The sequence below is a fragment of the Bemisia tabaci genome, chromosome 7 (assembly GCF_918797505.1).
Source record: "Bemisia tabaci chromosome 7, PGI_BMITA_v3".
Classification (NCBI taxonomy): Eukaryota; Metazoa; Arthropoda; class Insecta; order Hemiptera; family Aleyrodidae; genus Bemisia; species Bemisia tabaci.
Window position 1 is genome coordinate 40,982,822 of NC_092799.1, and position 26,916 is coordinate 41,009,737.

The window sequence follows — 26,916 nt, forward strand, 5'->3', positions numbered from 1 at the left end:
CAAAATTTTAAAAGTTCGTAATCATTTATTCCTGTCAGATTTCATTAGCCCACTTAATATTTATGATACATTTAAAGGAGATCGCCGTCAAAAGTTGAGTTCCCCTTAGATTTGGCACTTTTTGTATGGTCTACGGTAAGAACAATACCAACTTTTTTTTGTTTTTTTTTTGTATAATACTTATTTTTAGGGAGTGGGTTCCGTAGTATGTACCGGCCATTCCATCTCCCACACTTCAGCCGCAGCTGCCGCATGCCGTCCCATGGAAGAGGGAGGGGGGGGGGGGGCAATCGGGGGCACGGGCCGACCCCACGTTTACCCACCGCTTCCCGGCGAACCGGCCATTAAACTGGATCCGACCCTTCAAGGTCGCTCGCGATTCGCGTTGCGGCAAACGTAAACAAGTCATCTTGAGCTTTCAAACACAGCGCGTTAAATGTTGGTAACGCATTAACTCACGTTATTCTGAGTCATCGCATTAGCCATAGACTCGTAAGTAAGTTGGTATGCGTGCCGTCTTTCAACCGCAGTGAGCGGATTTTGTAATGATTGAATTAGCTGATTGCCAGTTGTTGATGGCGGATGATTGTGCCATGTTCTGATTGTTCCCGATTGTACAATAATTTGACTCGTTGGATGTAAAGGCCTTGTAGGCAGGGTGGTCATTTTCTTTACTTTCAAGGATTGGCTCCACATACGGAGCGGCGTTGGCGGTCGTCAGATAGCTGCGAATAGAGATGCATATCGGCAAGGTTTGGCAGGAAAATTGTTTCAAAAAATTTAAAATAAAAAACAAGTATATTTGCAAAGAAAAAAAATTTAAAAAATTTGCAAAGAGTGAATTTACAATTCCTACTTGGAGTAAAGCTCAGCGATGAATTTCTGGCTTATTTTCGGGTGACTTGCGATGGTTCTGCAGAGTTAACTGATAAATGGAAAGATCAGGGTACAGGGGTTCAGGTACACTCATTCTTCAAAATGCTTTAAGAAGTCCGAAAATTAAAAGGAGAAGAGACTGAAAATTTTGAGATTTTTGCCGAAACTCACAATTCGACAAAACATGTTTGAATGGTAAGTATAGTTTGCCAGGGATGAAAAAAAAAAATAAAAAAAAAAAAAAAAAAAAATAAAAAAAATACACGATCTCAAAATCCGTGGATCACGCGATCACGGTAGACATAAGGTAATCAAACAATCGATAATAAAGATCAATTTCACAAGATCCATCCCTCGGAGGTAAGTCGGCGATGGTCAGCTGATTGGACGGGGTAACTCGATGACTCATGGCGGAAAATCAGTGGCGAGACGCGACTGACGATGCAACTCCTGATTATTAGACTAGGCTTGAAGTTCAATTGGCGCGGTGTTGACACGTCATCGTAGGGCAGCCGGACGACGAAGTTGCTAGTGGTATAACAATCTCCGCGCTGACCTTTGGTGAAAGCTCCGCAGGGACCTTTGACTCCTTTGCATCACATCACCCCGCACTCGGGGATAAACAGCCCTCACCGCGACAAAACATATTGGTTCGAAGCTGGACTATTCAAGTTCCGGTTCCGCGGTGCTGGATGCGTAACATGATCTGGCTCTCTCTCTCTCTCTTCTCTATATCACGCGTGCAGAAGCTTCTGGACCACGCGACCATGGTCGCATAGTCGAGGAAAAAAAATAGTTCGAAGTTAGGAGTTTTTCGGCTTTTAGGGGTAGTTAGTATTATTTTTAAATTTTTCTAGAAGAACTGTATAATCCATTGTTCCCTTCTCGAAAAAAACTTAACTACTCAGGGTGTCTACTAAAATAGGCTGGCCAAAAATTAGTACTTTTGCGGGTCTTTTTCAGTACACTCCCAAGAAATTCAGTGCCTTCTTAGCAGAAGAATTCAGTACTTTTTCAGTACCTTCAATTGACAAAATTCGAAGAATTTCAAAGATTTGAATTTCTCGCTTTAATTGCGACAAAAATGACAACAAAAAAATGAAAAAAATTCCGGACCTTCTTGTGGAATTTCCGCACTCTTTCAGTACTTCCGGACCGCCCTAAAAAAAACAGTACTATTGTCCGGAAATTCTGGACTTGTAAACACCCTGTAAACTATCGTATATTTCAAAGTCGCCAAATTTTCCCTCACAAATTGCAGTTTTACGAGGAGAATCTTGGGCGTTTTTAACTGAAAATTTCACTGATTTTTCGTCTAACCTCATGCAAAAGTCAGAGAAAAAATTGAGACAAAAATTGCACGAATAAATTCTTTTGAGAAATTGAATTGTTGAAAAGTCAATTTTGCAACCTTTGAATGGAGTTACGTTCCTCTGCCCGGGAAAAGACGAATCATGTATTTGGTCAAAAATGGGGATACGTCAATGAAATTTGGGGTAAGGCTTAAAATTCTGTGCGCACATTATTACACATTTGGAAAGGCTTCATTTTAAAAGAAAAATAAACACTGGAAAAAAACACATGGGAACTAGAGTCCAGACTCTTGAAAACATTGACAAGAAAAAATACTGTTGATTCAATCAGATTTGAGCTTAAATCAAAAGGAAATCCGCTCAAATAAAGAGGCTTGGTCCTTGATTTAAGCAAAAATCCGATTGAATCAAGAGCATTTTTTCTTGTCGATGTTTTTAAGAGTCTGGACTCTACATCCAATGTGTTTTTTTTTTTTCCCAGTGAAACCATCCTTTAAAAGTCTACATCTGTCATCAATGACCAGATGATCCAAAAATCATGGACTTTTCCAAGCGATTTTTCGAAATTGCAGGATATCCCAGGACTTGAAAATTCGAAAAAAAGTGAAGTATATTCGAGGAATTTCTAAGGCGTCACGCACCCTGTAGGGAATAGTTGAGGGTTGATATGCGATACCCTTGTGCGGCGGCGCAACAGGTTGCGACGAAAACTTCATCGACTATGTTGTCGGGCTCGAAACGGGCCAAATGTCAAACCAATTAGCGTCTCGGGATCGCGTAACGTTATTGGGCAGCTGATCAACGATGCAACTGCATCCGCGCGCAATTGCATTCCAGCGCCCTTGCCAAACTCACCCACTGGAACAGACATTTCTGCCACATCGGCCGCAGTTCCGGCGATTGCGCAAGGGATCATGCGAGAAAAAACAAACAAACAAGAACAAAATATTGTAACTGCATGATTTCTCAAAGTCCTCGCCATTCCGAGGAAAAGTATTTTTGATCGCGATTCCAGTCATGCACGGAGAAAAAACTTCGTGCACGGGACCCGAAGTTGAGGTCATAAGGATCTTTGAAGTTTTCGGATCACGCATCCGAAAACTTGAGGTCGAGCTGCCGAAGTTCGGGGCCAGACATCGCGGCACTTCGGTATGTACCGGAGTTCTTCAGATGTGTCACCCGAACCCTTCGGTATATATCGAAGTACTTCAGGTGTCTGACCCGAACTTCGGCAGGTGGACCTCAAGTTTTTAGGTACGTGATCCGAAAACTTCAGAGATCCATAATAATAGACCTGAACTTCGGGTCCCCCGCACAAAGTTTTTTTCTCCGTGTGTAATGTTGATTTGAACGGGCAGTGCCACGATGATGACGGTAAACGGTCATGTGAGATAATCGTATGTTTGGCTGGTTTAGCAAAAAAGACAAAGATTTACATAAAAACAAATTTTTCCGGAACTTTTATGGAAGCCGATATGGTCTTTACTGACAGCCTTAAGCCCGGTCTTTACTAACAATGCTGAAACTTAGACAGTTTTCAGTGATTGGGCACAACTCGTCGTTTCTCAGGCGAAAGGGCGTAACCGTACTTCCACGTTGCAAAATTTCTACTCGGTGCTTGCATTTACATTTTTACTGGGAAACTAATGTGCATTCTCAACTAAAAATTTCACTGACTTCCCGCCTGACTGTACGCAAAAATTAAGCTTAATTATGTAGGCCAGTAATCGCAGTCACATCCCATATAAAATTGAATCGTTCGAGTCAGTTCTGCAACCCTGGAGTTACGTCGCTTCGACTAGGAAATGGTGACATGTGTGGTGAGGTCGGAGTTCATAATTTTCAGTTCCACTGAAAGAAACTCCGGTCGTGGAAGCCGTATTTATGGGCTGTGCGGACACACCGTCCGCTTTCCGGCCTCAGAGGCCGAAAGTTCCGGGTGTAGTACCCGGAGCGGTCGAAGCTACGGCTCCAGCCCGGGAAGGACGATGTATATACTGCCGTGCTAAGGGAGAACACCGTGTGAAAATTCAAGAGTTGTCAAATGTCCTCGAATAAAACATCTATTTGTGAGGAAAGTTTTGCATAGTTTTCCTTAAAATTTTCAAATATCGTAAATTAAATCGTGAACAAAATTGTCTGAAAATTTTGAAAAAAAAATTTCACCATTTTTCCAGTGAATTTGACTGTGACAACATCTGAGGACTCATACGGCGTTCTTCCTTAGCACGGCTGTACAGCCCGTAACTTTTTTTTTTCGGTGAAAATGGCAATAGAACAGGCTGATTTTCGTAAGATTCTGACAACGTTGCGATTGATTGTGAGACCGCACTCGGCACACCTTTCGCTCTACGGCGGCGATCCATTCGAATTTCGAACTCGAGTCCTCGCCTGGCGCGCTATGGTGCACTTGCTGTGCTGCCTGCATTCCTATCTCACGTGCTGGGCTTCCTGGGTTCCTCTTTCCGGTTCCCAGTCCTCAAATGCAACGGTTCGCTGTCTCCCATCGCCATTCACCTCCGCCGCTAATGGCCATTCAACCGCGACAACAAACAATCGACTAGATAAGAATGCAGCCGCGAAATTCACCGCACGCGCACCAAGAAATAACTTTGATACCACATATGTGACAAAGGAGGACCGCCTGATCTTGGAAAATCGGTATAGAGAGAAGCTGCACACTGTGTCTCATGGAGACCCTTGGGCTAAACAAATCGGTGACAATCGAGAATTTGCACAAAAAGCAAACATTTCTACCAGGGCCGGATTGACTTGCTTGCCGCCCCCTTCTCAATCGTTTTGAAACATCAATAAAAACCATCAAGTGAACGTGCCGGAGGGGGAGGGGTGCATAAGACACGTTTACTCGTGTTGAACACATTTTTTGCGAAAGCCCTGTCAACACTACTCGCAAAAATTCACGTAACTTGACGCGAAAGTTAAGTTCCGTAAACCTATCTCTGTGTGGACCAGGCCTTTCATTTACATGAAATGAACGAAAATATTATGAAAGAACAAACATAAATGTGCTTTAATAATTTTAACTTCCGTCACCGCGCCGCGCTGACCGCACTGTGTTTGGCGCAATGCGTGAAGTATTCCTACAGTCTTAAATGCGATATGCGTTTCATGCCGACCGCACTTGGTAAGTTTAACGTAATGCGTGAAGTATTCATGCAGTCTCGTAGGCGCTATGCGTTTCACGCCGCCCGCTGCTGACCGCACTGTCTTTGAAGCAATGCGTGAAGTATTCATGCAGTCTTGTAGGCGCTAATATATGCGTTACATGCCGACCGCCGCGCCATGCTGTGGGTTTTTTCTGTTCAACTCAAGTTCTCGTCATCATTGCTCTCTGCGCCGCGCCGTTCCAGGCCAAATTCCGTGTTTGGTTTTTCTCTTAGTCTTAACTCGACTAATTAAAGGCGCTGTCTATTGTATCACAGGAAGACGACAAAATTAGAGATATACTGTCGGGAAATGAGAGATTTTGTCACCTTTTTTCGTTCGTAATTTTTTCTCCGAATCCAATTTTTCTTTATAGCTATATTTAAAAAAAATGCAAAATTTGCCGCCCCCTAAATTTGTCGCCATGGGTCGCGGCCCATTTGGCCATCCCCTAAATCCGGCCCTGAATTCTGCTGCTGCAGTAAAGGATAACTCGGCACGAATTCAAGAATTTTCCGATTTTCCAGATCGCCAGAGACCCTGGCAAAACTATCGAATCTTGTCGCCGCTCTACTCTCCTCAGAGGGAAATCAAATCAAATGAATTTCGAGTTTTTTTGATCTTTGCAAATGACCATACTAGCTCTGTTCCAGCAAAGCGAGCACCTCAGGAAAACTCAACCCAAGAAGAGACTAGTAACGTGTTTTGCAGTTGCAAGGCGTGAATGATCGAGTATCGATACGTTCCCATTTGAAGCTATGGTAAAGAATAGATTATTAAGGTGTTCCTTGCGAGCACCCTGTTTATCGATCCATTTTCCATTCGTCTAAATGGAAGATCAATCGGTTTATCGCAAAAAAAAAGGTTTGGCTGCGCCCCGAGGCGCCCCATCGGGAATAAATTAGCCATAAGGAATTATGAATATGATGAGCATCCAAGATTATCGGATCGCTTTCGTCGACTCACACAAAATCGAAAACCTAGGCCATGATCTCTCACCCGTCGGGGGTCGGGAATCTACAATACTGCCTGCTGTGGAAGAACACCGTATAAGCCATCAGGCGTTGCCAAATTTCTTTCGCCAAATCACGAATTTTCAGGAAAATTTTCGAATATCTCACTTCCAATTTGTCAGCCGATTTCGTTCGTAATTTGATCTAAGAAATCTGAAAATTTCAGAGAAATTCATCTCTTCGACTTTCTCTCTTCTTCTTTTTATCATCACCACCTTTTTCCTCTTCTTCTTCTACGTCTTCAGCGAAAACGCCGGCAAAAAAATTCATACATTTTCTAGGAGTTTCACATTCGATCGGTAGAAATTCGTTAACGTCCAAATGCTCTTACGGCGTTTTCCCTAGCAGAGCTGCCGCGATAAGGAAAAACGTCATATGAGCTTCCAGAGGTTACTATACGTCCTCCGATAAAAAATTAATTTACTTGGAAAATTTGTCCTTCAATTTTCTTCGCAATCCGAACCATAATATCTGAAAAGTCCAAGGAAGAACATGCGTAATTTTCCTAGGAAAATTAGCATATTATCGGGGGAAATTTGGCAACTCTAGAATGTTCATACGGCGTTTTTCCTCACAGCAAAGAGACACATTACTCCAATCGCCGCTGCACAGCATCATCGAGCGGTTAACGATAACTGTCGCCGCGGATGAGAAAGAACGACCATCATTCGTTTATGACGCGGAGTCGATCGGTCGGCAGCAGGGGGGTGGGGGGAGGGGGAGGAAGGCCGCAAAACATGACCATTTTCAATGGTTGTTGGCGGCGGGCATCCCGCGGTGGACATGGATATCCCGGAATGGGCAAGGTCTTAAGCTTCCATTGTTGTCGATCCCGGTCGACCAATGGATGCGGGATCGTCTGGATGAAAATGCAAACTGGTTCCAGACTCTTTTAAGTCTCGGGATGGATGGAGGGTTCGGATAATGCACGGGAGAAACAGATTCGGAGATGCAGAGATGCGCGCGAAGGAAATCCGGGAGGAATTTTCTTGTTCTCCCCGAAAATTGCGCGAAACATAGAAAAGCGCGATAATTCGGATCGCGTATAGTAGAAGGAAAAAAGCCACATTAGACATTGCCAAATTTAACTAGGAAATCCGGAGGAATTTTCTTGTTCTCCCCAAAAATTGCGCGAAACATAGAGAAGCGCGATAATTCGGATCGCGTTCAGTAGAAGGAAATAAGCCACATTAGACATTGCCAAATTTAGCTGAGTCGTTTGCTTTTTTACAAGAGAGCGTTTGTGAGGATTTTTTAAATTTGTTTAAAGAATTTGCTTGGTGCTATGCAGAAATTTCATTTAAATTTATAAAAATATCCGCGCAACCGTTTTCGTGTAAAACATGAGACTACCCCACAAAACAGAAAAGCGCGATGATTTGGATCGCGTTTAGCAGAAAGGAACCAGGCCACATCAGGTACTGCCTTTGACTGAGTCATTTAATTCTATGCAAAAGAACGTTTGTGCAGATTTTTTTTTTTTTTTTTTTGAAATTTTTGAGGAACTAGCTTCGTGCCTACTATGCGGAAAATTCAATTTAGCAAAAAATTCTGCACGACCGTTTTCATGTAAAAAATTTAACTGCCCAATTAAATTTGACAGTGTTGATGTGGCTTAGTTCTTTTCTTCTTAACGCGGTCAATTTGTTAGAGTATTTCTCTCAATAAGTGAGTACTTTAATTTGACGTTTCCGCAGACTGAAAGACTTATCTAAACATACTTAAGTGGGTAAGTGAATTTTCACTTATCAGGCTGCAATTGCGACTGCTTCTGCAAATAATTTTTTGCATCCCTGGAAAAATCTCCTTTCGACGAAACATCAGGTATCATTTAAAATTTGATAAACTACTGAAATCATGTTTAGGGTGAAAATTTTTGGAAAATTTGAAAAGAATCATTGACAAACTGTCGAGACTCGCGTGTCTCGCCAATTTAGCGTAAAAATATCGAGGGACATCGCTTTTACCTTGGGAGCGATGTGGATTAACGAACCACCTAGTTTGCGACTATTCACCGATCGAGTACCCGGAGACACAGCATTAAGTAACTGTGGATGCAGTCACCCAAGTTATTTACGGATCATTGTTCACCGAACATCCGACCGATCGCAGATCTGTCCAGGATCGCATATTCGTCCTTGGCTGATTAATTTCCAATGAATCGCTGATGCCATACGTCACTGCGTCGCGTTGTCCCAATCGCCCTTTACTTCGGGTCATGGCGCAGAGCATCAAGAACCATGACCCCCCGCACAGGACACAATCAGCGGATTTAACACTTCGCACTATTTTCTTCTGATCACCTCGTTGACATCCTGATTTGTGACGGTCAGCTATCAGCAGAGAGGCAATTAATAAGTACTTTGCAAGGTTGCCAGAATATCATAATGTTACTTGCTCTCTGTAATTCTCTGGTAGCAATGTCTCTTATTTTTAAGATGTGAGATGAAATTTCACAATTAGGTAATGATATGAGACTGTTTAATCCGGGAAGGATAATGCGTAATGCCGTATGCGAAAATAGAAGTAAGGTAATGAGCGATCTTCATCAATCACAATTACCGACACGGTAGCTACGTTTACGTGAGCACTTTTATCATGCAATTACCCAACACAGATTCAATACGTATTGGAAATAAACATCTTATACTAATTTCCAAGAAATGCACATTGATACCTACAACCACCATTAGAAATTGAATTAACTGTCTTTGAATATGGAAAATCTCTAATTGAAAAAGGCAAATCCACTTCAATTTGCATTCTAATTGGGTTTCATTGTTTACAAATAATTTTTGATCTTCAGCATAAGTGCAAGACAACGTATCTCCGTTTGCGACATTGTAGACTTCCTGGCAAAGGTTATTTTTTCCTTGGAAAACGAGTCAACATAATTTATTGAAAACTTACTTAATTTCTTCACTCTGTCAATAAAATATTCTTTATACATTTCAAGCCATGAAGTCGACTTGTTCCTCTTAAAAAAAATTGACTAAAAACGGAGATTTAGGAACACCGTGGCGGAGATAAGTGGTGTCGCACTTTAGCTACGGATATACTACTTAAGAGGATTGTAAATAATCGGTTTTGAGTTCAAAATGCAAGTTGCAACTGTGTTTACATGCAAGTTTGTGAAAAGCCTTTATCTGTTCGGGTGGCAAAGTACGAAATCAACTTGTATTGAAATGCTTCCACAAACCTTGAAGAAAGATAAATTGACACTTGTTTACTTTCGGCTACTAAGCGTGGCAAACTATTTTTTATACATACAGATGGCAGGCTTTTGTTTAATTCTCGAACACTATAGAAAGATAGTGGTGCATTTTGTTGCAAACGGAGAGTAAACAAATATTGCGACTTATCTGATGCAGGCTCTTCGGGACCTCAAGTTCAGACATCCAACTTCCCTTCCAATATCAGTTTATTTGAGCTTTCAAAATTTACAACCAATAAAGCAGAATGTTTGGACCTTGTGAGTTGGGCAAGCGCTAAGTCATAGGATTCCGGAAGGACAGAGAGAACCCTGATAATTATGACTACAGTGCACAGGGTGAACAAGGATACATAATGATTAGGTAAATTCTATTATAGTGCTAACCTGTTGAATGATTTCTCGTATTCTTTGATTTGTTTCCTGGAGAATTCTTGGAACTCTGTGTACACGTTGCAATTAACTTTTTTGAACTGAGGGGCGACAGATTTTCCCTCATCGAGAGCATCGTTAATTTGCTGCCTTCTGTTAAGGATGGAACTTAATTCTTCATCTGCAGGCATGGTTGGGACTAATCTCAGATGGAGCACAAAAACCACAGGGAAAATTAAAAGTAACACAAGAATAAGCACGCAAAGATAAAACGGTAAAAATGATTGAGTCGAATTCAAATTCACGAAACACACACGGCGCGACTGAGGTTAGGTCGTGATCAACTGATATTCCCGCGCTAACTGACAAATGAAAACAAAACGACTGATAACAATACAAATTTAAAGTTTATCCAGACTTCGCTAGAGGGCTGCACTACTACGTATAAGGATACTTCAGCCGGGTGCAAATCTTGTTCGAGCCCGCTCTCTATCGTAGGCACCCGAGAAGCTTGTACTTCGTCCTCTGGCCTATAGATGCCGCTGCGGTAGAGGCTCCCGCATGGCTCCGCCAAAAACGCCGTACGATCGAGATTCGCGGAAACCGTTGAAGACATGTTGAAAATCTCAGAGACAAATAGAGACCGAGCACGCCCTATTCCGCCAATGTATTTTGAGTGAGGCACATCTAATTCTCGCGGATTCAACAAAACAACGGTCATCATTTTTCTGATTTCGCCTAAAGTTGACTGGTGCTAGTCGCTTCTGATGCCGCAAGCACGAAGTGCGGGTTATTTGAAATGTGTTTACTACCTCGTGGGGTAGGTGTTTTCTTGTCAGTAGTTGTCAGTGTTTTCAATTTTTCAAAATGCCAATTTATTTTATTTATTACCTCGTGGGGTAGGTGTTTTCTTGTCAGTAGTTGTCAGTGTTTTCATTTTTTCAAAATGCCAATTTATTTTATTTATTACCTCGTGGGGTAGGTGTTTTCTTGTTCGTTTTTTCATTTGTTCAAAATGCCAGCGTGTGTTTTTTGTGGCAGCCGCACATATAAGAAATCAAGCACTCAGAAAGAGTATGAAGAGAAAAAGGGGCCCATTACCCTCCACAGGTACGAAGTATATCTTTCTACATTTTCCTGCAGCCGGATTGTTGAAACTTTAACTGGCTATGTCGGCACGATAAGACAAGACATAGCCCTATCTGCGCTGTGTAATATATCGATTTTAGATTCTTGTCGTGGCGACATAAATTTCAACAATCAGGCTGCTGACATTTTCGTTTTTTACTTAAAAAATGAGTTCCAATGATGTTTTGGATGCCCATTCCTTCCTGGATGTCATCTTTGAAGGAGGAAAGATCTTAAGAAGGAATCAAACCACGATTAGTTAAGGGTATTGAAGTGGATCAACTGAGCATACTTATGATGCAAGGAGCTTCGCAGAAATGGATTAAATGGAAAGAAAGTATTTGCCATGAAAGAATGTGCCAAGTAGCAAGACATGCTTGCTACTCCACACAGAGGTAGTTATGCCTATCGATCTAATCCATTTGTGTATGCTTCCTTTCAACAAAAGTATGGAGAATCCAATCAATCATGATGGACCAAATCCTGCAAGGCAGATCCACAGTCTTCCCTGGACAGCAAAATCGGTATAGTGCCTCGTATTTGCAGTATAGAGAGAGAAGAGAAGAAAAGGATTGGGGATCAAATTTGCTATCATCCATTCTAAGTGAAGGCCTAGAGAGATTTTTGGTTCTTAGCATTTATTTTACGCAGCATTCGAAACTAGATTAAAAAATCTGCCACCAAAGGCATCGACAAGCTACTGACCCTAGATTTAAAAAATAATGGCCTCTCTTTATTTCCTCTCGTCACACATGATAGAGGAAACTAAAATGGAAAATTTAAGGTCGGTATTTCTAAAATCTGCCGCAATGGTTTCTGCAATTTGGAACCAGGGGCTTCAACTCCCGTGCCCCCACATCTGACCTTGGCTATGTTCTTGATTTTGGCATGTAACTTACTTGAACCATAACTTTCTTGTGGCAACAATGTACACTGTGGTAGAGATCTGTGTCCAGCATGCCAGATATGAACCGAGTTTAACATAAAAGCACTAAGTTGCATTTCTTAAAAGAATGAGTTTGAAGTACCCAGTTTTGAAACCAACTAATCCTACTTGATCTCCTGTCAAAAACTCAGCCTTGAAAAGAAATACTTTCAATGCTGAAAACGTAGTAAATTTGCTCTTTTACAGTGAGTCTTATAATTAAGGTGCAATAAAACTTTAAACCTCATTTTACCCGCCAAACCCTTATGGGACTTGGCGCATTTCTCTGGACTGGTTCCATGTAGTCTGCAAATTATGACGATCCATTTCAAAAATGAATCGTAAGTCTGACAGGGAGTTGATGGAAGGGAGAGTCTTGAATATCTAAATGCCTCTTGTTGGCTCCTAAAGTTTCTGAGCCCTGGATTTTGTCCGATAATTTTACTCGTTGCACAATTTAGCAACCCTACAGGTATTTATTACTAAAAGACTGGTGGCATATACTTCTCCTGAACCACAATTATAAGCGAACCAAATACTGTTCAGAGAAAAAATGAGTGGCAGCATTTTGCCAGCTTACATTCCCATTCTTCCCGCAACAATCATCATATTAATATTGAATAATGTTCTACATTTTTCTTCTGCTTTCAGTTATTCATTGCATCACAAGGAGAGGCATCATTGGATAGAGGATTTAAGGCAGCATTTGAAAAAAGAGCCACCGTCAACGGGTTACCTTTGCTCCCTGCACTTTGTAGAGTCGGATTACAGACTCTTTGGTTCCAACAAATGCTTGCTGAGAAATGCGAGGCCTCGCATCTTCAAAACATTGGAAGAGCTCCTTGATGTGAGTTGGAAATTGAAACACAGCCTCCCCTTTCCGACACAACTGCATTGCGAATTTTAAAAGTATCTTTACTCCATTTGTCTATTTAGAGTTCCTTTTTAAGAAAGGATATGGGGCATTAATGGATTGCATTTTGCAAAAAGGAACCACTAGCATTGCAATGATACTAAGATTGTGCAACTTCATCTTTTGCAATAAAATTGCGGAAATTGTGATAAACTATGAAATTTAGATGGTAATTTTTGTCTTAAATTTACAGTTTTTAGCGAGTAAAATAGAAACTATTAATGGATAATCGGGTTTTTCCTCCAAGACAAAAGAAGTTGCACAATCTTAGCAACATTGCAATGCTAGTGGTTCCTTTTTGCAAAATGCAATCCAAATATGGAGTTTTTATTTGTCTTTAGGTGAAAACTTATTATTAAAACTTTGAATTCAACTCTGATGTGTCGGGAAGGGTCTTATGAAAAAAAGCATTAAACCAAAGGGAAATTTCTGACGCTGAATCTATATGGTCAGTTTTTCCCTTTGGTAAAATGCTCTACATAATCTGCAGTCTACCTTCATGAGTTCTCAGGGCAATTGAAGATCATCAAACGTTATAGCAGCTATGAAAACAGCAAATGGGCTTTTTTAGCAAGAGCCCTTTTTTTTTCTTCTTTTTTTTTGGTCTGAAAATTATAGATTGTACTTTTAATTAATAAAAAAAATTTTAAGTTTATTGTCATTAGTCATAAAATACCCTACAATTATGGATGAGAAATAATTGATATTATTACATACTTTTTCAATCCACTATATTTCTTGCTACTTGATTCTCCATTGGCCACCATGTTATTGGCATCTGAGAAACACTATGCAATTTGGCATTATAAGGATCAGCTTGGTAGGTACTTCTTTTATGTGAATTATTTTACCACTTCATTGCCAAGTAATGGTTGACTTGAGTGGTGTGATTTTAATGCCTTCTTACATTAATTTTAATAAAAGACAAAGAAATTATATTCTTTAAGAATTTCATCGCCTTTCACAAAACCATATATTACTTGCTCTCCTAATAAAATAGATAATTAAATCTCTTTGACAACATGAAGCGTTAAAGCTTTCAACTCATGATGCAATAAATTTTCAGCCGCAGGAATTTCAAGGAAATTAATTAAGATAGTTTAAATTTAACAATCATGTAATGTAATTTAATGTCATAAATTAGCATTAAAATAAAACTTAGGTAAGTCATACACAGATAAATTCCATATAATATATGGTATGCATATTTTATGAAAGTATACGCTTGAATGCCTCTACTGTGAGCTACTTTAGCAAGCTTCGTCCAAACATTATTTTCTCAAGGAGGGTTTACATGTCCTTTTACTGAACTAAATCCTGAAGGCTAACCATTCTTAACAACTTGTATTTATGGATTGCACCAGGAACTTACACTGATTTTGCACTTACTTTAAGAGTATGCCCATTAAATAAAGTAGGTAGGGCATGGTCAAATTTGAATACAACTGTGTTTTTTCTTAAAGAAACCTTAGATGGACCACAAATACTGCTACCTCATTTAATGACACAAGAGCATCATGAATGTTGAGCTTCATTTTATGCCTCTAGTTCATAGATTTAACTTGTTAGTTTTGAGAAGTCTGCGAAAATAGCTTATCCATTTCAGTGGGTACGAATTCTTTTCTTGAACATAGTTGGATAGTTCTGCATGGCCTAAGTGGCAAGAAAGTGTCTGAAACAGAGAAGAGGAAAATAAGATGTTGGTATTAAGTTAGATCATTCTCATTGCAGTGAAAAACGAATTTGAATCAGAATTAGAATTTTAATAATTAGAATTTTAATAAGTATTTGATAAGCTTGATTAGATATACTAGAAAAAGACCAATGAAGCACGCAATTTGATATGATATTTTTTTAAAACATTTTTTGGGCAAATATTAAATGCATGTCATTGTTTGAAGTACAATTTTGTGATAAAAAATGGGGAGTGTTTTGTCTTTCTTTCTGCAATGAGCTGTAATTGGGCTGAGGTAAAAAAGAAACGAACTCAGTCACATTCACCTCAAACAAAGAAGTAGGAGTTTTAAGTTTTCTGCATCCATGAGGTTGAATGTAAGAAATTAACCTTAAGCCTATGGTTTGAACTTTCAACATGTTACGGGCCGTATGATTTTTTCACACGAGGAAGTAAGATACTACTTATTCAAGATCAGAATCACTCGTGACTCAACATTTCTTTAACATGTTCTAAATAATCAAGACCATCATTTTTAGCATTGCCTTAGAATGTAATTGACGGAAATTAAACCTGAAAAAATATCTTTCATTCTTCTGCCATTTGCCTTGACCTCCTCCACTCATGAAATAATTCCTCAACTTTCCTGTTTTGCAGAATGCTGAAGTCACTCTTATCAGTTCAACACTTTAATCAATATTTTTTCCCTCTTTTTATGGATGTAGCTTTCTTTTCCCTCTTTCTCTCTCCCTCTGTAAGCAGAAATAAAGCCCTCATTTTCATAAAAATTATACTTGAAACTAGAACCCTCTTTTGAACTGGATCCTTCAGACCAGATTAAATTTTGTTGAATGTGAGATGTCAAGAAGTGATCCTGATTCAAAATTTTTTGCATGATCATGTCTATTCCTACTTTCACATCTTGCTTCCTTGCTTCTATTTTTAGACCAAAAAACAAAGAGTTGCTACTGTCAGTACTCCTGCTTCTTCTGCAGATGGAGAGTCGAAAATTGATCTCAATGAAACAGTAGGAGACCACACCTATGCTAGATCGAGTATTCCTGCTTCTTCTCTCAATTTCACATTAGGAGACCACACCTATTGTACATCGAGAATTCCTTGTTATTTTGGACATAGAGTATCAGAAGGTAATCTCTCAGTAGAGGCTCCTACCATCACTGATCCTAATTCTTCGAAAGATGGAGGCTCAGAGATTGATTTTAGTCTCTCGGAGGAAGATAGATTCCCTTTCCCACAAGCTGCATCAGATCTGCCATCAGATCAAGGAAACAGTCAAGACACAGAATCTTATTTTTGTTGCCTGGAAGACAATTTGGAAAATGACACACATCTTCTAAAACCGCAGGATTTACGCAAGAAATGTTCCCTGCAAACTCCCAGGGACTTCAAGATTTCTAAGCCTAAACTTTTTCCAGAAAACTGTCCAAGTGACCGCATATTATCATCACCGAAATCATCGATTCTTGATGCCTTGCGTTTCGGCCGTTTTGGGCTCCCATTTTTGAAAATTCCTCCACAGGTGCAACCTTTAAACTTAAGCAAGGATTATAAAAACTATTCCCAGATACAGAAAGCAAATCCCCAGAGGAAGGAGAAGGTTATGAATGTGGAAATTCGGAAACGATCGTCAATTGTGTTGGGGATTCAAAATGACGATGAGCCTATCGACTTAACAAAAAAGTCTCGGCCATTGCCACCAATCAAGGTGCTTAACAGATCAAGCTCAAGAACATCGATAGACTTGTCTTTAAAACCTACAAAAATTGTAGTGAGACCGATACCACTTCAGGCAAGTACTGCTGAAGATTCAGCCTCAAGAAGTACTTTGGAAGAAGTAGGCACAACGCCTGAAAAAAGAAGGTTTTCTGCAAGAGAAATATCATCGAAAGAGAAAGACCGGCCTTAAATACAACGATACACCGATCAAGAAAAAACTGAGGACGAAGCTGAAGGAGAAGAATCGTTATATCAAGACACTCAATCAGAAGCTGAGACGGAGAAAATCTAGATTAGCTCTGATGGACCGCATCATTGATGACTTGAGAGTAAATTCAATGATGTCTGGAAAAGATATAGAGACGCTGAAGAACATTGGAGGACCACATAAGGAATTGATCGAAAGGGAACTTGCTGTTGCTAAGAAAGGGAAAAAGCAGCTGAAGTACGGTGAAGAGTTGAGGAAATTTGCCTTAACTCTGCACTATAAATCCCCAAGCGCGTACTCCTACGTTCGGAAAGTGTTCTGTCTTGCTCTGCCTCACCCAAAAACTATATACAGATGGTATAAAGTCATTGACGGTAGTCCTGGCTTTACGGCAGAGTCCTTTGAGGCACTTTGCCAAAAGTACAAGGAGACAGATGGTCCCATTTACGGCGCCTTGATCATTGATGAAATGTCTATCAGAAGACATGTTGAAACGGATGGGAAAAAATACTATGGGTTTGTTGACCTGGGCCCTGGTTTTGAGAACGATGCCATCACCAATTTCAGCATTCCTGATGAAGAACTAACAGAAGATGATGTTGTATATGATGAAGATAACCCAGATGTCGGCATTACTGATGAGTCCATCATAGCCAAAGATTGTCTAACTATTATGCTTGTTTGTGTGAATGGTTCATGGAAAGTTCCACTGGGGTACTTTTTGGTCAATAGCCTAACTGGCATTCAGAAGGCTACCTTGATCACTCAGTGTCTCAGGCTCCTTGAAGACACCAAAGTTAAGGTCAAAGCCCTAACTTCAGATGGGATTAAAAGTAATTTGACATGTTACACAGAATTGGGCTGTAAACTAGATAATGTGGAAAAGTTGCAGACGTGGTTCAAAAATCCAGTAAACGGAGAAAAAATTTACGTGCTGATGGACCATGCCCATATGATAAAATTGGTGCGGAACACAATAGGTCAAAAAGGCATAATATATGATTCAAATGACCAGCCGATCAAATGGGCCCACATTGAATTACTTCATGAAATACAAGAAGCTGATGGAGTCAATTTAGGAAATAAACTGACATCGAAACACATTAGATTCGACAGAAACAAGATGAAGGTTGCTCTAGCAACCCAAGTTTTAAGTACAAGGGTTGCTGATTCCCTTCAATTTTTAAAAGAAACAGATGTAGAAGAGTTTTCAGATTGTGAGGCACTAATAAATTTTCTCCGAAGGTTTGATAAGCTATTTGACATTGGGAATTCCAAAAACCAAGAGCAACTAGGAGCCAAAAAGGCTTTGTGCCCAGGAAATATTGAGGAGACGAAAATTTTCTTTAAAGAAACTGAGGAATATGTTAAAGGTTTGCAAATTGAAGTTCCGAACCCTAAGAAAAAACGAAAGCCTGGTGAACCAGCAGAAATAAAAATTCCCATTGTCAATTCAAAACGTAGGACAGGCTTCCTTGGCTTCCTTGTAAATATGGTGAGTTTCTTACTGTTATATGAGGACTTGGTGGTTAATGGCGCCTTAGATTTTTTAGCAACCCATAAATTTTGCCAGGATCATTTGGAAATGTTCTTCGGAATCCTTCGAGCAATGGGAGGTTTTAACAACAACCTGACAGCCAGGCAGTTAAATGCTGCGTATAAAAAAGTTCTAGTCCACATGGAACTTCAGAGTAGCCCTAATGGCAACTGTATCCCATTGGAAAATATTTCAATATTGACATGTGGATCGAAATTTCCGGAAAAGATTATAAATTCTACCACTGATGGGAGCAGGCTTTTCCGAACAGAGCCACATCTAGTCTTCTCGAAGACATCAAAAACAACAGAGGAGGAGTTAGATCTCATGTTTGACATTGAGGCAGATGAGCAACCCGATCACTTGTATTGTGTGGAGCCATCTGAGTTATCTTATAGTCAAAAAAATGTGATCACCTATATAGGTGGCTTTATTATTAGAAGACTGTCAAAAATTCTTAATTGCTCTGACTGTATATCTGCTCTCATTGAGCCAAAAGCAAACGGTCGGCTCAGACGAAACAGCATTCTCATCTCTATCAAGGATAGAGGCGGTTTATATTATCCGTCCGATGATGCAACTTTTGTCCTTGAGGCATGCGAAAGAGTTATTCGGTTTGCATATAAGGAGTCTACCAATTTTGCGATGCAGCCAAAATACACACCAGAGAGACTCACCAATTATGTAGTGAATGAAATCCGCGAGTCTGGCCGATATGCGACTCTGTTCTCAAGCTTGGAGCTACACACCAGGGACCAGGAAATGCTGCTAAATCACAAGTACCACCTGCTAAAGTCAGTGTGCTTGCGATATACGACACTTCGCTGTCATCACATTTGCAAAGGAGCCATCCAAACTGCAAATTCAAAGAGGCAAATTTACAACAAATTGCTCCTCTTCAAAGGACAATAAAATAGCAAAATGAAGTTCCATTGTTTTGTTATTATTTATTGATTTGTGTAAATGTCACAGGCAAATAGTGAAATCAGGCATTTTGTCAAATGCCTACGTAGGTAGCTAAATTTTGATTGTCTACAAAATTTTGTGAATGTATGGCAGAGAGCTCACACGTTTTCAATATTTGTGGAAAAATATCTCATCAAATGTACAAACTCTTCCTCTTAAATTGCTTCTCATATTTTTAAATGTGGAAATTCTAAAAATGCTTTCTTCTCTGACATGCTAAAAATTTCAAGATAAGTGTCTACTTACTCAGGAGCTAAAAAATCGTTTTAAAAAATTGATTTGTTGCACAAATTTTAGCTGAGATTTTTTTTACAGGGTCAATTAATTATTTTGTCTAAAATTAGGGAAAGAAGCAGAATTTCAATCTTAGCTAGAATATTTGACTATTTGCCTAGGTATTTGACAAAATGCCTGATTTTGCTATTTGCCTGCAACATATAGAAGTTGAAATGAACCACTAGACAAGGTGCGAATTTAAACAATGTGATACATGTTTCTTAACGAGAATTTCACGTTTGGTGTAACAAAAATTACTGAGACAAACTCCTAACGAAGACATTAATGTTTTCATTTCACATTGGTTACAAGGAATTTTAAGTGCCCGCTCACAAGAAACTCAAAGCTCTACATGAGTCAAATTGCGCACTACAATGGTTTCAGCAAACCTCTCGATTGAGCAATATACATTTCCCACCATGTGTTGTTCAAACTATAAGCAATTTGCTATAGCTGAGCCAAAGATTCAAGATTGAGGTTCCTAGATTTTTATATCGCAGAGACTGTCATGATAACGTGTAGCACTCGATGTGAATCATGTAGAGCATTGAGTTTTCATGAGCGGGTGGTTTGAATTCACCTGGCTGAGAAGCATGTGTCAGAATGCTGAAATTTGTACCTTGTCTAGGGGTCCATTGAAAATTGATCTCTTCAGACGTTTCTTTGTTCAATTTTTTGCTGAGACAGATGGGAATTATTCCGTGATAAAATAAGGATTAAAACAGGAACCTTGATGCTCATAATTTTTTTACTTACATAATATAGTACATGCAGAGGTGGGCTGCCACCACTGCATGTACTAAATTATGTAAGTAAAAAAATTATGAGCATCAAGGCTCCTGTTTTAATCCTTATTTTATTAGTCATAGATGCTCCAATCATGTTTAATTATTCCGTACTTCCTCATGTGTATTTGTAATTTGTAATTGTTCCTCTCATGTTGGCTTAAGGTGCCGATTATACGTGTTTACCACACCTAGTCATCAACCTTTAAATTAATTAAATTTTGCTACTTTTGCGTACCTGCACTTTTCGGAGGTAATATTAACAATTTTAAGTTGTCCTCTGAGGTCCATTTTGTTTGCAATCTGGTTCTCTACTGTCAATTACTTTGACAGCACTTGGAAAGAAACATTCCAATCACACTCGACTGTGCATCAATTGATCTGTAAAATAAGTGAGTTAAAGTTCAAGAAGGAGTAAAGAAGAAAATGCTTGCTACATTTTTGGGTGAATAACTGTTAGGAAAACATCTGGATTACTTAATTTGGATGTTCTTCATTTTAATTATAGAGCAACATTATTTTGCAATTAATGAAACAGATATCAATTGCTGCAGTTGAAGGTAAAATATCTTAGATGTAGTCATCACTCTAGTCATTCACATTTCCAATGAGCCCGAAGCATTTAAATTTTTGTCACTTTGTATGTACTGCTTATCAGACATTGGAATCATTGCAATCGTAGTAATGAACAAGGAGCCTTTGAATATTTTGTTCTGATCCTCATGCTGGACCGAATTTTATAATTACGTTTCTTTGTTCCACTTTTGTTTAAGATTTAATGAATTATTTGTCCCTCATCTTGCAATCGTAGTAATGAACAAGGAGCCTTTGAATATTTTGTTCTGATCCTCATGCTGGACCTAATTAATAATTAAGTATGTTTCTTTGTTCCACTTTTGTTTAAGATTTAATAAATTATTTGTCTCTCATCTTGCAATCGTAGTAATGAACAAGGAGCCTTTGAATATTTTGTTCTGATCCTCATGCTGGACCTAATTTAATAATTATCTTTCTTTGTTCCACTTTTGCTTAAGATTTAATGAATTATTTGTCCCTCATCTTGCAATCGTAGTAATGAACAAGGAGCCTTTGAATATTTTGTTCTGATCCTCATGCTGGACCTAATTAATAATTAAGTATGTTTCTTTGTTCCACTTTTGTTTAAGATTTAATAAATTATTTGTCTCTCATCTTGCAATCGTAGTAATGAACAAGGAGCCTTTGAATATTTTGTTCTGATCCTCATGCTGGACCTAATTTAATAATTATCTTTCTTTGTTCCACTTTTGTTTAAGATTTAATAAATTATTTGTCCCTCATCTGACATACTCTGTTATTACGGACCCGATCTCTCCCAGAAATTACCACTGACTTGCTCCTCTCAGGAAATCCGGCTCTGTTGCTCTTAACATATCCTGCGTCCATTTTTTTAGCTGCCAAACTTCACATCCTCAAGTCAAAAATGACATTGTATTCGACATCATGACCAAACAGCTTATCTGGTATGGTTAAGTAATTAGGATGACTGAAGAGAGCCTGCAAAAGAAGATGCTTACTTGGCTTCCTCCTAGGAGAAGACGAAGGGGATGCCCAGTAAAAGGATGGCGACAGGGCGCTTGGATGAAATGAAGGAGTACCAACTCCCTGAAGGAGTGTGAGAGAACCGGGTATTGGGGCAGTTAGGCATCGCAGTGCTGTAAAGAACTGTAAACTGTGTTTGTATTCGACCATTCAGCTGATCTATAAATGACCAACTTGTTCTTGGACTAATCCAGTAGTTTGCATTTGCTACCTCAGTTTTGTGTTAAAAAATTGCAATAAGCATTACTTACTGAAATGAAAGATAATTGGTCGGCTAAAAATATCCGCCCGACACTGCAGAGTTCAAACACTATTTGATTATCCTCTGGAGAAATGTTGCAGGGTATAAAAGTACCATTTGTTTGAGAAGCAGTTCAGAGCCTCTGAAAAACACATATGCTCCGTTCATAGTCTAGAGACTGAAGAAGAACTGAAATTAGTTTGCAATCACTTCACTCAAGTGGACTTACAAGATTCCATCACACACACACATCTCCTCAGTCTTAGGGCGGCAGAAACACAAAGCCGTGCCAAAAAGTAACATCTAGTGGCGTAAATATAACACATAGAATAATAAATTATAGTTAAATTGGAAGATTAAGCGGAAAAAACACGAAAACAGTTGAAATTTGTAATGCTGAAACTAACTCGGTAGAATACGTAAACAATGTAAACAAGCCGCCATAATGCCAACAGCCGACCAGCATCAGTCAACTTTAGGCGAAATCAAAAAATACATGACTGTTGTTCCGTTGGATCCCCGAGAATTAGATGTGCCTCACTCAAATCCAACGTGCTCGGTCTCTATTTGTCTCTGGAAAATCTAGCGTGTAGCGTGATCGTAGCAGCGCAAGGTAGATTTACACAGGTATGGAAAAGTTGAAAATTTCCCATGAGCCTCAGTACGTGTCACATGACCTCGTGACGTAGGTTAAGGGCCCGTTTTTTAATTAAATTACAATCAAATTAAAATTCAAACGTTTGTGCGTTTAAACGCTAAAATTAATATCGCATAACCAAAATTGTGCAAAAAATCCCACAAAATTTTGACAAACGATAAAACCGAACATAATAAATCAAAATAATCAAAACATCCAAAATGGCTGACGTTAAGGGGCCGCTGGAGAGCCAATCAGAGGCCAGTTGTTTAGTTCTGTCCATACCTGTGTAAATCTACCTTGGTAGCAGCGTTCCTCGTGCCTGAATTCGAATAGCATGTGATTCATTAGCTTCTTTTAATTGATTTTTGCGACATGGAGTTCCAATTCGATACGGGCTAAGCGTCCTAAAGTGATTTGTGTGTTATTGCCGAACATTTTTAGTTTAAGTTAACGTTAAGTGTAGATTCCAGCGAAACGAAAATGTGTCCTATGCAGCAGGACTGCTTGCGGCACCATTTCGTTATTTTCTTTTCCAGCGGATGAAACCAGGTAAGAGACTAAGAGTACTTATTTACGACACGATTTATTCAAATGGAACTGACTTCCCATCGAACCTTGTAGTTACGAATTACAGAGGAAGAAAGCTGTTTGTCCATCTTTGGTGGGATGGGCAATTGGGCATGCATTGGACGTGCCCATATCTAATGACTCAACTTTTTTCGATGTCTACGCTGGTACAGAATTTATAAGAATTTGAGTGATATCAATATTTTCTATTTTACTGCATTCTTCTCATGATCCTCATCAAAAGAAAGTGCCTTTGTCAGGTGTTCAAAGTGTCCAGTCTCAAGAGTACGCAGCTCGAAGTGCTATGTAATTTTCCAATAATGTCTTTTTTATTGATTTATCACACATTGCTGTTTCCAGAATTACTTTCACATCCGTCAGAGGAATTTATCTTCAAAAGCGTATTTGTATGCATGGTGTATATTATGGTGGGGTGGTGGACACCCACCACTCGAGCAGTGCTCTCTGTGGGGGACGGAGTTTAAATTGAATTATCGTTAATGTGTCACAGAACTTAAATAAATGAATTGAATTGATATTTTTTCTGCCATCACTCTAACAGAAAATATCTTTGTTTCTCAACAGGTTATCAAAATGGCTCAAAGCCCTTGGTATGCCGTCGCTGGAAAAGAAAGATCTGAGGATCTGTTCCCTCCACTTCAAAAGTGAGAGCTTCAGATCATTTGCCAAAAACCAAAGAAGACTGCATGATTATGCAGTGCCCGTGCAAGACCTATATAACTGGGCTCTCCATAAGTCTCCCACCGCTGGATTGGTGGACAAACGTCAGACGGATTTTCATTCCCCCCCAGATTTCTCAGCGCATTCCTATTTATCTCCTGCCTCTCCGCATGTGAATATTCACACTGTGAAACATCATTATGGTGAGTCAATTAGTAACACCAATAATATGGTTGCCCGTAATGTTACATGCCTGTTAATGTTTTACCACCTCCAATTTTAAGTATTACTTTTGCATACCCACATATCAAAATGAAATGTAGCAAACTGAAGGGGATTGTAAGTAGAATGAAGTTTCTATGTTTGCTGTAGGTGTTACGCGTAGAGGCTAGGGGAAACTTGACCTCTAATGATATCGGACATATTGAAGTTTGAAATGGAAAGCCTGTTGTAATTTGGAAGATTTTTTTTTTTTTTTTTAAATTGTACTCTGATGGTATGACCTCCTTTTCTTTACAGGACTTTTAGCCTGTGATGGGTTTGTGATTAGCGTGACACTTCATGACCTGCCCATCTATTGGTGAAATAGTAATCAAAATCTAAGAGGCACATTCTCGGGTTGTGTCCTGACTTATAGAGCTACTGCACTATTCAGCTTTAGTTCAGTTCTTACAAGCCGAATGAAAACTATTTAACATGAATTAATGACCTCTTTATTCAAGAAAGGTTTTTTTTAATCAATTAATTCCAGTTAAAATTATATTACCGTTTTTTAATTCCATCAATATTTGTCATCAATGACACACACTTTTTGTTACTTTCGGTTCATCTCCTGTTATTTTGATTGCAGGATCCAAAGTCGTAGAGGTCTGTTCAATACTCTCCCTCCAGTTCCTGGCGAGGCACAATGTTGATCAAGCACACCGAATGGAAGGTACAGATTTCTCTTTTTTCTTAACTGCATCATGATTAATAACTGGACGGAGTTAAACAGAAAGGAACCAAGCCACAACGGAATCGAACCGAGAAAGAGAGGTTTAAAGTTTGGCTTCTGCATAAGACTTAATGTAAAAGATAAACTTCAAGCTCCATTTCTGCAAAATTTGCTCCAACCAAAACTTTGAATTTTCGGCGATAGATGGTAGAGCAGTGGTTGAGTTCAAAACCACTCATAACTGAATTTTTTCCAAATGTGGGTTGGTTCCTTTCTGCTTAACTCAGTACAACTACTGAAAATTATCCCTAAGGTTTAGACAATTATCAGTTTCATTCAAAGAACAATAGATTAGATGCTTCATAAAATAAGGAGGATAAAGGTATGCTTCTAATGTTGCATTTGTTCCATCACTTGCAAGCCGAAGTTGTGGATTGTTACAGATTCCTAGAAAAATGCAAAACCAAAAATTAAAGTGTTGATTCCCATGAGTTTGTGGCATTATGCAAATAAAATAAGTGTTCCTATTTTTTCATTTTCAGGTCCATCCTTGGAACATACTTCTTTACTTGGGAATTCTTATGGAGGCAAAACAAGTATCTCCGCCATTGGCGAAGGAAGTTGGAGTGAAGGTCCACAAAAGAAAAGTCGTTTGTCAACTTCGGTACCTGATAGCAGTAACCAGTATCAGTTAGACGCATTATCCCAACCAACAAATTCGACATCCTGTAAGTTCATAGCATTTCCTTGATATGTTTGGATGTCCTGGAATTTTCTTTTAACATTTCATTTCTAAATCATTTAATAAGTTTCTCTCAAAGTGCGATCGTCGAGTCTACTTTAAAGACCAAGAAGTGGACGACCTTTCAAAGCATCATGGAGGTAAAGTGAAGTACAAATCCACTTGTTCTTTGTTATGTAAACAGCTGCATAATCTGTTGCCCCTGTATCCAGGTATTAAACTTGAAAGGGTGTTGTCCTTTGGGCTAGGCAGTCGCTTTGATGGGTTTTTAACGCCACTTTAACCCCCAAAAGGAAATTTTCTCATTTCTTAAGTCCTTAAATTTTCTTCCTCAGCCACCCGATGAATGATTATGTTGGGTGGAGTCTTGAAGAACGCCAGTGAGCTACTCCCACTGGCCAACATAATTTGGGCGGGGCTCACATGGTCATTGCCCCGTGGAATTCGCTTTTTTTTACCGTATAGTTACAAAAAAGGAGGGGAAAAAATTCCTGAAGGGAAACTACTCAAAATGCGTCCTTACAATTTTGCAATTTTTTTTTTTTTCTTTTTAAATTTGCAAAGAAGCACAAGAGAGGCTGATGACAGGTAAACTGATTTAGGGACCAATTACTCTTGAATTCCCGTTTTCAGAAAAGAGTTCTAATTGAATTACATCACTTTATCACCTTTCTGCATTTAAAGCACAGGATGAGGCTTGTTTGTGAGACGTAAGTCACTCGTGGAGCGAGTGACCGGGGTTCCAGGAGGCGGAGCCCCTAGCCAGACGCGAGGCGAGCCACAGCGGCTAGTTTCTTATAATACTCAATATTTATTCTAGCTTGAAAGATTAGTGATTGCCTTACATTATTTGCTAACATTCCATGACTTCTTTTGCAGATTGCAAACAGCCAATGGGACGGAAGCGGAGTGAAAGCGCTCGAATTGAAGGCTTGCAAAAGAGACTTAAAGAAAAAAACAAGACCATCAATAGATTGCGGATGCAAATCAAAAGAGTCAAGAAACCGAAGTCTTCTTCTCTTTCAGCTCGAGAAATTGTTGCAGCAGCTAATCCACATTTAAAACCAGCAATGAGAATCCTACTTCAAGCGCAATTGAAGCTGAGTGGTTGCAAAAAAAAAGGCATGCGCTGGAGCAATGAAATGAAGGACTTCACGTTAAGTCTAATGTACCATGGGCCAAGATGCTACAGGTATTTGGCTAAGTTAATACCTTTGCCTAGCATATCCACCATAAATCGTTATCAGAGTCTTCTTCATCTAAAACCAGGCATCCATGAGCATGTAAAACTTGGTTTAATTGAAAATGTGAAAACATGGTCTCAAAAGAAGAAAATTTGTTCGTTGATAATTGATGGAATGGCAATAAAGAGACATTTACAGTATGACATTAAGCGAGATTTTGTGAACGGTTTCACTGATGATGGTCAG

At 39.3% G+C, this 26,916-nt stretch overlaps 1 protein-coding gene and 1 long non-coding RNA gene across 2 annotated transcripts in view; both read right to left on the reverse strand.

Moving 5' to 3' along the window:
• The window catches only part of Swip-1 (EF-hand domain-containing protein D2 homolog Swip-1), a 69,096-nt gene extending 58,765 nt beyond the window's left edge, over window positions 1-10,331 (reverse strand). The window contains exon 1 of the mRNA XM_019045329.2: window positions 9,966-10,331. Coding sequence (XP_018900874.1) covers window positions 9,966-10,141 — 176 coding nt within the window. The 5' untranslated portion in view covers window positions 10,142-10,331. The remainder of the gene's footprint in view (window positions 1-9,965) is intronic.
• A 1,981-nt stretch (window positions 10,332-12,312) lies between these two features.
• On the reverse strand, window positions 12,313-22,478 carry LOC140224997 (uncharacterized). The gene is made up of 4 exons (XR_011900207.1): window positions 21,933-22,478; window positions 20,339-20,481; window positions 18,751-18,929; window positions 12,313-14,588 (listed from the first exon to the last, which is right to left on the reverse strand). It is a non-coding gene; the product is annotated as an uncharacterized lncRNA (long non-coding RNA).
• Window positions 22,479-26,916: the final 4,438 nt, after the last annotated feature.